At 30.7% G+C, this 14,829-nt stretch overlaps 2 protein-coding genes across 2 annotated transcripts in view; one reads left to right on the top strand and one right to left on the bottom strand.

The window, feature by feature from the left end:
• Positions 1–1,253: 1,253 nt before the first annotated feature.
• On the top strand, positions 1,254–2,359 carry LOC111613443 (cytochrome c oxidase subunit 6B2-like). The gene is made up of 3 exons (XM_023354801.1): positions 1,254–1,408; positions 2,006–2,120; positions 2,198–2,359. The coding sequence occupies exons 1-3, from the start codon at positions 1,332–1,334 to the stop codon at positions 2,249–2,251; spliced, it is 246 nt and encodes an 81-aa protein (XP_023210569.1). The 5' UTR covers positions 1,254–1,331; the 3' UTR covers positions 2,252–2,359.
• Positions 2,360–8,860: 6,501 nt separating this feature from the next.
• The window catches only part of LOC111613442 (protein KIAA0556-like), a 95,026-nt gene continuing 89,057 nt past the window's right edge, over positions 8,861–14,829 (bottom strand). The window contains exons 28-32 of the mRNA XM_023354800.1: positions 12,685–12,824; positions 12,497–12,598; positions 10,909–11,045; positions 10,742–10,824; positions 8,861–9,918 (exon numbers count right to left, since the gene is read on the bottom strand). Of these exons, the coding sequence (XP_023210568.1) occupies positions 9,869–9,918; positions 10,742–10,824; positions 10,909–11,045; positions 12,497–12,598; positions 12,685–12,824 (512 nt within the window). The 3' untranslated portion in view covers positions 8,861–9,868. The remainder of the gene's footprint in view (positions 9,919–10,741; positions 10,825–10,908; positions 11,046–12,496; positions 12,599–12,684; positions 12,825–14,829) is intronic.

The raw sequence follows: 14,829 nt of genomic DNA, 5'->3' as shown, positions 1-14,829 counted from the left end.
GTTTGAATTAGAAAGGTCATGAGAGTGGCCACATGAGTAAGCGATCGGATTCAGAATGGAGATAGCAAGCAGTAAATGACTCGTGTAAGGACTAGGTTAACAAAACAACCGTTTATTTGTAAAGGAAATTACATTTTATATTGTTAAACGAGTTATAATAAATTGAGCTAAAATAGGTCTAGATACCTCTGCATTTCTCAAAAGAGAGAGTTTACTTGAGGTTCGCATGGCGATAAATACCTGTAGTTGAAGGATCTGGTTGTAGACTTGATGCCAGTCTATTTCTTAGAAAGGTTGAACAGTTCTGGATAAGATGTATTCCGGGAGTAGATTTGAAGTTGATGAAATCTAGAATTATTTCAGGTTTGACAACGAAGTTATTCCAATTCAGAAGCACAAATGTTTCGGGTCCAAGTTGATAGGTTAATTTGTTTTGAAGTACAGATTATCAGTCAAGGAACTGGCAGAGACTCTCATTAGAGACTGGGTGGTGACTTCTTGCCTCAGAGAATTAGGCGGCAACTGCCTCTTTCAGCCGTCAATTACGATCTTTGGTAATGCATGGCCGGGAGATCAAGGGATCATGGTAAAACATTGCTTTGCCATTGAGAAAGTGCAAGTGGAGATTTTCTCAGGTAGTAGATGACAACAATTATTGTCGTCATCTACTACCTGAGAAAATCTCCACTTGCACTCCCTACTTGAGATTACTACTACAAGTATGACGATATCGACTGATTTTTGTTAAAGTTTGGATTCTCACATATAAATATCTATCCAAGGCAAAAAATTTTTAATAATCATTTTTAAAAAATGCCACAATGATAAAAAAATTAATGTATTCAGTAAAAAAAATTGTTCAACAAAAAGGGTATGTGATAACTACAGTGGTTTGGTACCAGCATGATGGTGTGCCAGCTCATTCCCAGACAGATGTGCATCAGTGGCTTGCAGAGTGGTTTGGCAATTGCTAGATAGGATAGCATTGCCCTGTTCCGTGGCCACTTCATTTTCTAGACTAGTTACATAGTTCTAGATGCATACCCAGTAATGCTGCATTATGTTGGTAAACTAGTGTGTTGGAACACATGCAGTGTTGGAAAAATCCCTTTTGCCGTTGGACTAATCTTTAAATTGACTGAGATAGATAGACATATTTTAAACAAACAATCTAAGTTATAGATACTTAAATGATGCTTTCATTAACAGTGGGAATTAAATTGTTTATGTTATTGAGGTATATAGCATTGATGAAATTTTACAATTTATTTCTTGGATTTTTAAAAAATTGAAATTATATGTAATTAATATTTAATTTTTTTACAGATAACATGGGTGGCGAAACTGAAGAATATAAATTCTGGACACCTCCATTTGATCCTCGATTCCCAAATCAGAATCAGACAAAGTATATATTTTTTTAATTAATATTAAGACAGAAATTAAAACACCTTAATTTGTTGCTGAGAAATATAATCAGGTTGAAAATGTTAGTTTTTCAATTATATTTCTCAGCAACAAATTAAGGTGTTTTAATTTCTGTGTTTACTTGCTGAGCACTTTTAATGTTAATTAATATTAATTTAGTTTCACTAACCAAATCAATAGAAAGATGATTTTATAGCACTTTTTTAAAATAAGATGCTTTTGATAACATTTCTGTAAATTTTTAGTAGTGATAACAAAAATTTTAAAGTATATAAGTTAGTTTATGATACTTTTAAAAATGATTAGGGAAGATACTAATTAAAATTTTCTTATGATTTTATTAAACATTTACATTTTATATAATGAAGATAAATATAATTTAAGACTAAAGTAGTGAAAAAACTTTCAGACTAATTATTAGTTTTTATAGTTCATCATTCTTATCTTGTTGTTGCTCATTTTGTTTTTAATAAAATTATTAACAAAATATCAGTTTATATAATAAACTTCCCAAAGCCCAATACATTGATACTAAACCAAATGAAATTTAAATCTGACTAAGATATGTTATTTTTAGAAACTGTTATCAGAATTTTCTTGACTACCATCGATGCCGGAAAATTAAAGGAACTGACTACGAGCCTTGTGAATATTTCAAGAGAGTGTACAAATCTCTTTGCCCCAATGCATGGGTAAATAATTATTATTATAGTTATCTTTTATCCATTAATACATTTAACTTAGAATTTTGTTTTATATATATAACTAGATTGCAAAATGGGACGAGCAAATAGAAGAAGGTAGATTTCCTGGAAAAATTTGATGTAATTAATTAATAACTAATTATTTTGTTACTTTCAGTAATACTTACTAGTAAAGAACTGTAATTAAACATGGATGTAAGAATAAAATTCTGAGTTAGTTCTATAAATTTGTCTTTAAATGATATGATAAAGCATTACCCGAATTAGTCAAGATTATTTATTGTAGAATTCATTTGGATATTGTAAAATTTTCTCATGCATTGTTTCCTGAGGAAAAATTAACTGAGAGCATAACAATACATGAATGATTTGTAGCAGTTTTCATTATATAAATAAACTTAATTAATCTTGGTTGTAAGTGAAAGTTAAAAATTAATTACTAAATAGTAATAAAGATGGAAAATGCAACTTCTAATGGATTTTTAACACTTTTTATTTAGGCATAAACTGCTATGACATTAGAAGTATACTCATGACTAAACATTGATACTTAACCTGGAATAAACTATAAATAATTAAGCATTTGAGTTTTCATTCAAGAATTTTTCTGTTACTTTGCTATTTCATTAGACTACATATTAACCAGGCTCCTTGATGTAAAGGACATTTGCCATTAATGGGCCAAATATCCCTAATATAGTGTGCTTAACGTCTTAACGCCCACCTGTTTTTAATTATAATGTAATTAAGCATAAAAAAATACTTAAAACTGAAAAAACGAAAGAAATGCGTTAATTTTGAAGAAAAAGCTTCAAATGTTATTTTCCATTGTCTTGCCTTTCTGTGAAATTTGACACTGATGAGTCATTGTTTACACAGCTGGGTGACCTTGAGAACAGCTGCAGTGGGATTTCCCGGGGCATTCTCAGATGTCTCAGGAGGACAAGGGTTTAAAGTAGGATGACTACTAATTAGGCCTATATTTTTAAAAAATTAAAAATTTTATTGCGATTTCTGACTCTCCTAATTAATTAAATTTATATATAATAAAATCTATTAATTAAAAAACTATCGGAGGTCGTTTTGACATCAGAAAGTAGCTTTAAATAACTTTACCGAAGTCAAATCCGTGCACTACAACTTTAGAACGATTAATTAATTTTGATAAAAAAAATCCCATTAAAAAACAATTAAGCCTTAATCGAGCCTTATCAAAGGCTAATTAAAATCGCGATAAAAGTTTTTTGCGCGGGTAAAAATTTTTGAAAAAATTTGGAGACTTAAAAAACATTCCAAAAATCAAAAAAATTTTGGGGGGCCGAAAGGACCGCATTTTTTGTAACGTTATGTAACATGCCCGAGTTAACTCGGGACTGGACGTTAAGGGGTTTTGGGGATGGCCTGTGTCATGGCTTTAAAATTGGAAAAGTTTTTGTTTATAAAATAAAATGAGGTGGTGTAAAAAGGAAGTTAAAATTTGGGAATAAATTTATAATTAAATGTCTCATATTTTGTATAAACATTTGCTGATTGTTTTTCATATAGTTAGATTAAAATATCATATTCAGATAGATAAATTTCATGAAAGATAGATATAACATAATGAGAATAAAAACCATTTGAGAAATTTTAAATAATTATTATATTTAGAATATATTTGCGATTAAAATAATTTGAAAACTTAATTTGATGATCCTTCTTCAGAAAAACTTAAACATTTCAAAAGTTAGAAAAACAGAATACAAACATTTTTGGTACCATTATTAAAATAAGATATTCCATAAATTATAAAGAAGTAATTCAGGTTAGCACGATGAAGTATTTTATTTTTTATTTGGTATTAGATAATTCAGATATGAACAAAATCTTTCATAATTTTCAAGTTGAAATGAATTCTTTCATTTCTGTATACTTTCCTTAAGTAATTTTTTATTCAGATCTTGGAATAACTAAGAATAGTAAAACCAGAATGATCAATAATGTTTAATTCTGGTGGTCAGTTTGGCAGTGGTCATTTTACAATTAACTTGTGTTAACAAATTGCTAGGGGAACAATAGTTAGTTTGCTTTATTGAAAATTTGTATATTTGAGATCACAGTTGAGATTGTATAATTTAGAGAATTAGGGCAAATGAAATATCTAAACTGTAATATTTTGAATTAATTTACCAAATAAAGGTAAATAAAATAAAAGTTATTTACAAACACAAATTAATGTTCTAAATGCTTTTCAAATCAAACAAAATAAGGAGAAGACTGTAAAGTGGTATATCAGAGTGGTTAAACAAAGTTAAATGAAATCCGTGATTTTGTTTCTGTTGAAGATTATAATTAGTAGTAAAAACTCACTGTGTTTGGCGTTATTGCTCGTTTTTTCCCGTTTATTCAAGCGCTTTCGACGAATATATATTTCCGTCGTCTTCAGGTAAAGATGTTTTAATCGAAGATGGACGTTCGATAAAAGAACACACAAATTTAAAATTAAATAATTTTTCATATATATTCGACGGAAATATATATTCGTCGAAAGCGCTTGAATAAACGGGAAAAAACGAGCAATAACGCCAAACACAGTGAGTTTTTACTACTAATTATTGTTACTTGGCGTGAATAGCATACTAGTCTATATTATGAAGATTATTTTAAAAAATGAAAATACTTTTGGTTCCAAAAAATAAAAAAAAGCCAAATTTGGCACAAAGTAGCCAAACCCAGAATCACTGTATGTACTCCCTGATATACAAACTAGCATGTGTTTACATGGGACTGCATCCATTTAAAGTGGTAGGTGTCCTTAAACTTTAACTCCTATCTTCTGAATACTGTACAGTAGAATGGTTACTGAAATCAGATGTTCAAATTGCTCTACAATGGGAGGTTAAAACCAATTTTTGCTTACTTATTCTACTCTAAATGGAACATTTATGATAGTACTACTATTTATTGTTTACATTGGAAATGGCTTATTGGGGTTGTGAAGGTAATTTACAATTTAGTTTAACAAATTATCATAAGATTTTTGTTTGCTTCATCACATGAAAATTAATGTTAATGGTAAAATGACAGGACAATGCAAAATCTGCTTTATTGGTGTTTATTTTAAGGTAAATCAACTGTGTGATAGTCTTATAATGCATTGTTTAGGATGATGTCATACTTTTAAAGAAAACTTTTATACTGAAAATTTCATTCTGTTATTGGAACTTTTACATTTTTTTCAGTGAAAATAAAATGATTTAATCTGTTTTGCCATATTGTTTACTCACTGTAAGAAAATAATTTGTTCAATTAGTTGGCATCAGATGGAGAGAAGAGCCCAGGGTTGATTGTTCCTGTTTATGTTGTGGACAAATGAGCTGACAGCAAAATAATGATCATCATCCCTGCAATATGGACTGGAATAGGCAGGCTGGACAAGATGGGATATTTCATGAATACAAAATGGCATTAATTTTTTACCATCTCCATCTGATGTGACATAGTATTTATATGGCCAGCAATGGAAGGATCAGAGGTGGTCTAGCCTTTGCCTCTGATAGCCATGCCTGTCAGTCTGTAGGCAGGCAGGAAGACAGACCTCAGAAGGTTCTCTGTAGGGGGGTTTCCCACCAGATTAGGTCAGTTCAAGCTGTGCTATTTATTGCCTTATTGATTGGAACGCCTGAGTGATCTGAAATCCAGAATAGGACAAGGGGTTGGAAAAGAAAATGAGGGTTGCCAAGTTAATAAATAGAGATGAAAAGACATACATGAACAAGTTCTAAGAGAAAAGAATGACTGTTAGTAATTAACACTGGACTGGCCTATACATCATCCACGTAGCTGGAGGGCTCTGTGGACATCAGAGTCTCTACTGTATAAATGCTGCACCAGGGATTGGAACTCCATGACTTTACTATCTGATCCCCACCACATCAGGTGGAGTGACCATCAGCTTCTTGGGCTACCTACTCCTTTATACGTAGGCTGTTTTTTTTTCCAACCTCCGATGGTCCACAAAACAAAGACAAGTGTAAATAACAAAATGAAATTATTATCATAAGTTAGGTACAAACATGGTTACTTTTTGACATAATCACTGTGAAGATTGAGTCATTTGTCTACCTGTGGATGAGCTTTGAAATACCCTCTTCATAGAATGTTGCTGCCAGTGACTTGAGATGGGCCTTAACATTGTTTTGAAAATCATCATTAGTCCTAGCCATGTTTTCAGTTCAGGAAAGAGCTGGAAGTCACTCAGTGCTAAATCAGGGCTGTACACTGGGTGTTTAAAAAGTTCCAAGCTAGGTGAAAGTCTGAAAGGCAAGTCTTCACACTTTAAAAGAAAAAGTGGAAGTCTTCACACTTTAAAAGTGTGAAGACTTCCACTTCTTTCCTGAACTGAAAACTTGGCTAGCAGGGCAGAGGTTTGAGACTAATGACAATCTTCAAAACAATGTTAAGGCTCATCTCAATCACTGGCAGTAACATTCTATGAAGAGGGGATTCCAAAGCTTGTCCACAGATAGACAAATGCCTCAATCTTCACAGTGATTATGTCAAAAAGTAACCATGTTTGTACCTAACTTATGATGATAATTTCATTTTGTTATTTACACTTGTCTTTGTTTTATGGACCATTGGAGATTGAAAAAAAATCTCCCCTCATATCTTGAAATATCAATATCAAGACACTCATTCCTCACTGATATCATTGTCCATTCAAATTGCTACTTCAGATGGAGAAGAGGTCTTGGTAGAGTGTTGGACACCTGATGTCAGAGGAAGGCTAGGGTGCATGTAATAAACAGTTATTGGCTTTGCTGCCAGTGATAAAAAGCAAGTTCAGATGCTGTCTGGATCAGAAATTTTCATTGGCTGAATGTACCTAAGTCAGATCAGTCAGAATGAAAGCAACTGCTTGAAGCTGGAGATGATCAAAGACAGGCAGAAACTCCACTTCCATGTATAGTGAAGTGATAGGTTTTAACCTTCCTAGTTCAGTCTCCAATGTTGTTAATTGTGCAATTAACACAATAATGTTAGCAATTCTTTTGTCTTTGGAATTTGAAAACAATATTGACTAAACTTTGAAAATCTTGCATAGTTTATATCTCTTCATCAGAATGTTCATGGTCTTGCTAAATTTGGAACTGAAGAAAACATACTGCTGATAAACACTGATAACAATAAACTGTTGATAGTAAAGGTTGAGAAAATCAATATGTTTGGCTGTTCTTGCAGCCGTTGTCATGATGTCAAAACATTATATTCCATTATTATATAGATCAAATACATTTTATGATTTCAATTTAAACTTAATAATAAATGGGATACTGTTGACATTTAAATATAATTTAAATAGAAACTCTTAGCACAAAAACAAAAATATATTATATTTTTGCTCTACAACTTTTAAAATTAAATCAAATGCGGTTGTAATTTCAATTTAATCATAATTGAATCTAGGATTGTCTTTCCATTGTTTTTGTTAGAGTTCTACATTACCAAATCACTTATATTGATGAAAAAATATATTTTTGTAAATTTTGTTTGTTTTAAGGATATTAATTTGCTTTGATCAATAATTTTAGCATCAGAATAATTTTGTTCTCTGATCATATACTCCAAAGAGTAAGTTCAATCATTTTTTTTCTTTAATTACTTTATCTCCTGCTCTAATACTTCAGGCACTTGTCATTGAATAATTCCTTCATTCTTAACAAATCATATTGCATCTGTTATAAATGAATATCTTGATGCTTGACATATATGGCATGAATAATCAAATCAAGTAGTAAAGAATCAATTCCAGAATCAAATCAATGGAATTGATACATTATAAGTTATCTGTGACTACTATAGAAAATGACTTGTGGTTGTACCTATATGAAAATACAGTAATACCCCGAACTTACGCGATAGGTAGGACTGAGCGGTAACCGCGTAAGTTGGGGTATAATTTCGCATATAAATGCATACAAATAATTTTTAATTGGGGCCAGAGACTAAAGAAAACAATAATTTAGAAAAAAATGCTTAATAAAATCTTAGATGATACATATGTATAACAATTTAGGCCTATATTATTTTACAATTTTTCACATTTACTCGATTATTACGCCATAATTTTAACATTGTTTCCATCTCAGCGATAATACTGTGACGTTTACGAATGATGCTTGAATTTAAAGATTGAGCATTTTTCACAGCTTCGAGAATTTTTTCTTTGCCTTTTATAATTGTTCTGACCGACAATTCCGGTAGATCAAACTTCTTTGCCAATTCACAAATTTTCATTTTTGTATCGAAGTCTTTAATAATGGGTACGTTCGTAAAGTCAAACGAGTTAAACGCGTTAGTAACGAATCGTTCGAAAAGTCTAACGAAATAGGAATAACGATGACTTCATTCTCGCTTAACTCGTTCGACTTTACGAACATACCCAATGTTAACTTTACATTCCAAAGATAAAGTTTTTCTTTTCTTGTTTGATGCAGAAGAATTAGTTCTACTTCGTTTGGATGACGTAGTAGAGTCTCTCCAGTCTCCGTAGATATAACAAACACAGAAATAAATAACACAAAATAAATTGTAGCTATGTGTGGATTCCGCGCGAAATGTCCGAACATGTAAGCTGAACAATAGTGTGGGGGGAGTGAGTAATCAAGGGTTGCGTGGCGCTCAAACAAAAGACGAATCGACGAGATTTGAATATCGCGTAACTCCGGGTATTACTGTATAAGGATCTCTTGAAATAAAATCATGAACACAAAGGAATGTGGATAATCCTATTATCCAAGATGAATTTCTCAAAAACTGTCCTAAATAGCAGAAATTTTGATACTTGGTGAATCCTAGAGTCCTAGATTAAAGAATCACACAGAATTGACCTAACTATAAAATTTTCTTAGCAGCATATTTGAGAGTCCTTGGCTCTAGACATTATTAAAATATATTGTCTACGTGCTTGCTAATTATGATTTAATTCTTTTTTAGTTATTAAAATCTTATGTCATAATTTTGATTCAATCTGATTACAATTTGCAGTAAATGTATGTAGTAATAAAACCCAGATGCTGATAATAAATTTTCAAATTCTGCATTATTAAAATTATAATTTCAGATAGTCTATTACAGTGATCATTTGCTGACATAATTATCATATTCTCATTATTATATCATACCAATGATTTTCAACCAGTGCACTATGGTGTACTTGGGTGTCACTGATCATCCATCACCTATGACATGTATTAGTGTGAAAAATTCAATAACCACATTGATAAAGAAGTAGGGGTACTGCTATTAAAAGGTTGAAAAATACTGTATTAATACAATATCTTTTCTAGTAATGAAATTACTGTATATCACACAAGTTTTTACAAAAATTTTATTGTTTACATAATAATCATAGCACAATCTTCTTCCCTAGAAATAATTGACAAAACAAAAGAATTTATAGAATATTTTAATCTTCTAGAAATAATAGTTTTGTAACATATAAAATAAATTTAGCAAGTATTAAATCTTGCTAGTTATTAACAACATAGAATTCAAGTGCTTATTTACGTGAGATACAAAATTTACATATTGTAACAAAACATGATTTTGTAGGTACAAAAGTGATGTTAAATATTTAGTGTTGTTTTAAAATCACACTTCTTTTCTAAAAGTTGTGCAATGTCCTACTTGAGGCACGTGTGCAAGGATATATCACAGTGATGACTTGTACTTTGATTCTGGAAAGAGTAATCTCACCTCCTGTTCCGACAGGCTGGTCCCACACCCGTCGTTGGCCTCAGAGCTATTTAAGACAATTATTAGATTACATTTATAAAATCTAGGATTCAAATTATTTTGATTATTAATAAACAATGTGATAAAATTCAAAGAAATGAATTATCACAATACAGTGCAACCTTGATTTCTAAATATTTGATATACAAAAATTTAATATTGAGCTGCCTCATTTTATCCCTCCTCTTTATTTTCTAATTACAATTGTGATGAAACTGAAATTTTCCTATGCTATGATTAGATGGCTCATAAAATCTAGTCTCCATATTCTTTGTTTCATTCAATGTGTATTTGTTTGCTAGGAACATACTGCCTTTCATTCTAATACGATTATGCAGTTTAATTAACTTTACAATGTAGAGATAAAATTAGAAACCCTTCTACCAGTGATTAAGCAGAAAACAATTAAAATAAAACTGAAATTTTTACTTTTACAAATGAGAAAAGCAAATGTATAAAGGAACTAATCAACAATTTTATTTTAATTCAATTAGAATCATTGACTGTTAGGTAAATAAGTGTTTTAAAGTACTTTTGATTTGAAGGAAGAGATTATCTCTCCAGCAAGATAATCAAATTTCCTTTATAAGTAATGGATAAGCTCATTCCTATTTATAGCAGGTTTCAGGAATGAGATAAACACTCAGAAGTGAAGCTTTCATAAATCAAGGTTATACTGTAATTTATAACTCTTTACTGATTTAGTATTGAAGAGAATTATTAATCCATGTAATTAAATCTTTTAAAGTGAAGTTCAAAGTTCGTTTTCAATCATAAAACTATATACACAGGTTATAATTTTTAATTTTAATGGTATATTTTTTATCTACCTTGATCTGCAATTTCAGCACTTCCTTTTGTATGTAATTCAGTTTTATTTGTTAACTGTACAGAATGATCTACATCTTGGTTCCTGTTAATGAATTATTAATTATATTATTAAATATTGTTCTAAATAAATACATATTTTCACAGCTACTTCAATTTATAATCATACCTAACAACAGTATTTTTTTCTTTGTTTAAAATTTCTCTGTCTGTTGTAAACAAAATGGTATGATAAGGAATAGTTTCAAATCCTGGACATATTTGTGCTAACACACCATTATAAACTAACAGGTCATCTATTAATAGCTGTAAAATAAACATTCATACTTAATATATCAGCATAAATATTTATTACAGGTAAATTAAAACAAATTATATATATATATAACAAAGCAAACTTATCACAAAAAACAGTACAGTCGACCCCCCTATAACATGGTAGATACATTCTGTTTTTTATGAAATTGATGTTTTAGGTGACCTTGCCAATCACAGCCCGACATGTGTGAAGTTTACGGACTACGGCTGTTTGAAAGGTTTTCTTCCATAAAATTAATCGATTCCTAGACTAATTCAACTCAACATTTCCAAAACACATATATTTTTTTGGGAATAATCCATATAAACTATGCTATAAACAAAAAATTGTAAGATTACTTACCGAGTGTGCACCGTTCGACGTCGCCATTGCTTAAGCTTGTTTTCGTCGCGGAGCAGCGCACCAAACGGCGGCCATGATTTCTGATAAGTTATTTTTCTGCGAAAACTTCGTTGAACTTTGGAGACATCATTAATATAAATAATTTTTATGGCCGTTGAATAAGAAATGTTTCTTTCACAAGAAATGTATAAAATTAGTGCTGTATTAGACTTACGGTACCTAATTTACATACTGTACAGACGATAGTAAACTCAACTTACTCGCCTAAACTCTCCGTAGCGTGGCGCTGGATGGCAGAAAGTATATATATAATTATAATAAAGTTATAATTATATATTAACTTAATTTATATATAATACTGTACAGACGATAGTAAACTCAATTTACCTGCCTAAATTCTCTGTAGCATGGCGCTGGACAGCGGAAAGTAGTTCGGCTGCCTGATGACGTTTTACCAAATTATAAGAGTTTTTTTACCATGTTTGTACGGATACCGTCGCAATTTTTTTGCCATCATACAGGAATCTGAACTATAGGAACCCGTATTATAGGGGGGGTCGACTGTATATTCAAAAGTAGATGTCAAATGCATTATCAGCAAACTATAAAGTTGTAGATACAAAAGTAAAGGTTATTAAGTTATATTTTGTTATGTATTTATTGCCTTAATGCCATTTTAAAATTCCAATTCATTTATAAAAGTTATGCAATGTCCTATCTGAGATGTATAGTAATGATTTATACTTCAATTTTAGAAAAAGAAGTCTCACTTTTTTCCTGTAAGCTGGTTAAAAAATTAATACCTCATGATGCACAAAATTTTATTTAAGGTTTTGAATATTAATTTTGTTCCATAAGCATTGAAAAAAAGTCAATTTTTGAAAATGTTTATTATTATTAATTTGTTTTACATTATTTTAAGTTATGATGCTTACCTTATCATAAATTATATTTTTATTAAAATAATAGATTCAATTCAATATAATCTATATTGAATTGAATCTATTACACATACTAATACCTTCTAGAATTTCTCAACTAATTAATCATAAAATACATCATTATTGTTAGTATGAACAAAGTAAATACCACTTACACCAAATTCTTTAACTCCACGTGTTGGCGTTTTTGCATAATTCCATAATTTAATCATGGATATAGTAATGGGATAATCAAAAATGATATAAACTCTTGTAAGCTGTAATAATTTATTCACAATATTTTAATTGAGGCTCTCTAACATTTATTAATTAATATTTAAATAGATAAAATAATTTTACACACCACACCAGGAAGTATAGGTGCCAACCACATGTGTCTTCCGTCTAATGTATCATTAATTCCGTCAATTAACTTATCTGGTGTTCGGATATCATTATTAACATCCTTTAATATATTTATGCTATCGGGATAGGCAGCTATATCTGTTTTAATATACATAAAGTATTTTTAAATTAAATTTATAAAATTTTTCATATAATTAGAAAATATTTTAAAGGATTTTATTTTTTATGCATTAATTGAAGTATTCTTCTTTACAATTGGATCTTGTTTTTTAAGATTCTGCCAAATTATACAGTCTTAAAAAACAAGATCTGGCTGATTGACATACATATCACTAAACTTTTCATAATTCACTTGTTTTCAAGTTAAAAATTAAGCTTTATTTTGTTTGTTAATGATATGATGATTGGTCTGTTGCAGGGGATACGTTATTTTCTACAACCATCTGAAATTTGTATTTGCAATTTTATGCTTGTGTGCAAGCTTTTGATGTATTGTATTTGCTACTAGTGACATGTGCCTGGCATTGCTCAGGTTTTGGAGATGTGAAATTGAGAGAGTGTGGTAAAAACAATGATCCTAGTAATTAAAATGTGCATTTATTGACCTGAGTATTTAAAATAATGAAACTGTAAAATATAAAAAAATCATTCTTGTCCTGTTGCTTTTGTGAAATTTGGATCACCAAAATTATGCAATACTGGTGATCCAACCTATAGATCTAGATTGTGAGGTGATAGTCCAGCTGGTTTCAAGGAGTTTAAAAACTCCACCGGGTATATTTGGCAATGCATTTGTTTTTAGATGCCAATATTACTCTCTCATATATCCATTTGTGGTTTATGTAGTAAGTGTTATCAAATTAGTATCTGGATCTTCAGTGAATTTGTCATCACTGAAATGCAAAACTTGTTTAGCAAAATTCTCTGCAAATCTGTCTTCCAATAGATGGATCCTCATCTAAAGGGACAACTTTTTAATGTAATTCCACAGTGATGATGCCTTTAGGTAGGGGTTGGCAGGCTACAATTATCAACAATCAGAAAACAAAAATAATTAGCATTTATTTATTATTTTTGCCAACAGATGGCACTACAAGTAAAGGATGCAACATCTATACACCACCCCAATATTTTGTGGTAATATATAGCTTAGTGTCAATTCTATGGTCTAAGAGTAATACTCAAACAAATTTTGGTCCAGATCAGTTTAAGAATAAAGATTTGTATAAAGGACAACCAAATATATATATACAGTGGATGATCAGTTAACAAACAAATTGGATAATGAACACCTCACAGGACAAACACAAGAAGAAGTGACATAAAATAATGAATACTGATTGGTCTTTCCTTGTCTTCAGACAACAATTTGAAACTTTTCGGAGTGTGGGAGATGTTGACACCGACGCTCTACCTGGTATATACTGATCGGATAGTATTCCTCTAAATTTTGAAACTCTCCCTTATAGTTCCTGCCTTTTATTTTTCTGACAAGGAATTTTTTTATAGTATTCGCAAGACTGTTGGGTGGGCACTCAATAAGTTTTGCATTGGTTTTTATTTTCAAAAGGTGAGAGTGGGCAGAAGATGTCTGATGTTACTGGGCAGTATAGCTTGAACAGGTCTACAGTAGGTTGCAGTTCAATCTTATCTAAGAAAGATACAGTATAATCAAGAAGACTCAAGCAGCTAAAGGAATAACAAAAATCACATCTGAGAAATAAAGAACATTGAAGAGCTCATAATGGAACCTGAAACTGATCCGACAATAGAACAACACCAAGAAACTCAGCAAGATATGTTTTCTTCTGAAAAAGAGGATTAATGCTGATATCTTCTCTTACACATCTTTTAAAGAAGTGGGAGGATGTTAGAACAATGGTCTTATAATGGCATCCAAACCAAGTTGAGGTTAATAGACTTAGGGATCTCTACAATTACAATGCTATTAATTGTTTCTGAAAAATCCTGAAGAAGAGAGAAAAGCAATCAACGTTAGACAGATTCTTTAACCCCCACATACGGAAAGAACATGAATAATAAAAATGCAAGACTATTATATATGTATTTTTATTATTACATATAACTTTCTTACTACATTTGTGTATATATTATTTATTTTTTGGGTTCTCCAGAACAAATT

Source organism: Centruroides sculpturatus, unplaced genomic scaffold, assembly GCF_000671375.1.
Source record: "Centruroides sculpturatus isolate CEXI.00-Female unplaced genomic scaffold, Cexi_2.0 scaffold1819, whole genome shotgun sequence".
NCBI lineage: Eukaryota > Metazoa > Arthropoda > Arachnida > Scorpiones > Buthidae > Centruroides > Centruroides sculpturatus.
The sequence above is the reverse complement of the archived record's forward strand: the minus strand, read 5'-3'. Positions and strand labels throughout refer to the sequence as shown.

What these genes read in the sequence shown, in the direction of transcription:
- LOC111613443 (XM_023354801.1), top strand. Translation starts at nt 1,332, where the DNA reads ATGGGTGGCGAAACTGAAGAATATAAATTCTGGACACCTCCATTTGAT. An exon ending in CCAAATCAGAATCAGACAAA is followed by an intron (nt 1,409 to 2,005) that starts GTATATATTTTT and finishes TGTTATTTTTAG; the next exon opens with AAACTGTTATCAGAATTTTC. An exon ending in CTCTTTGCCCCAATGCATGG is followed by an intron (nt 2,121 to 2,197) that starts GTAAATAATTAT and finishes ATATATAACTAG; the next exon opens with ATTGCAAAATGGGACGAGCA.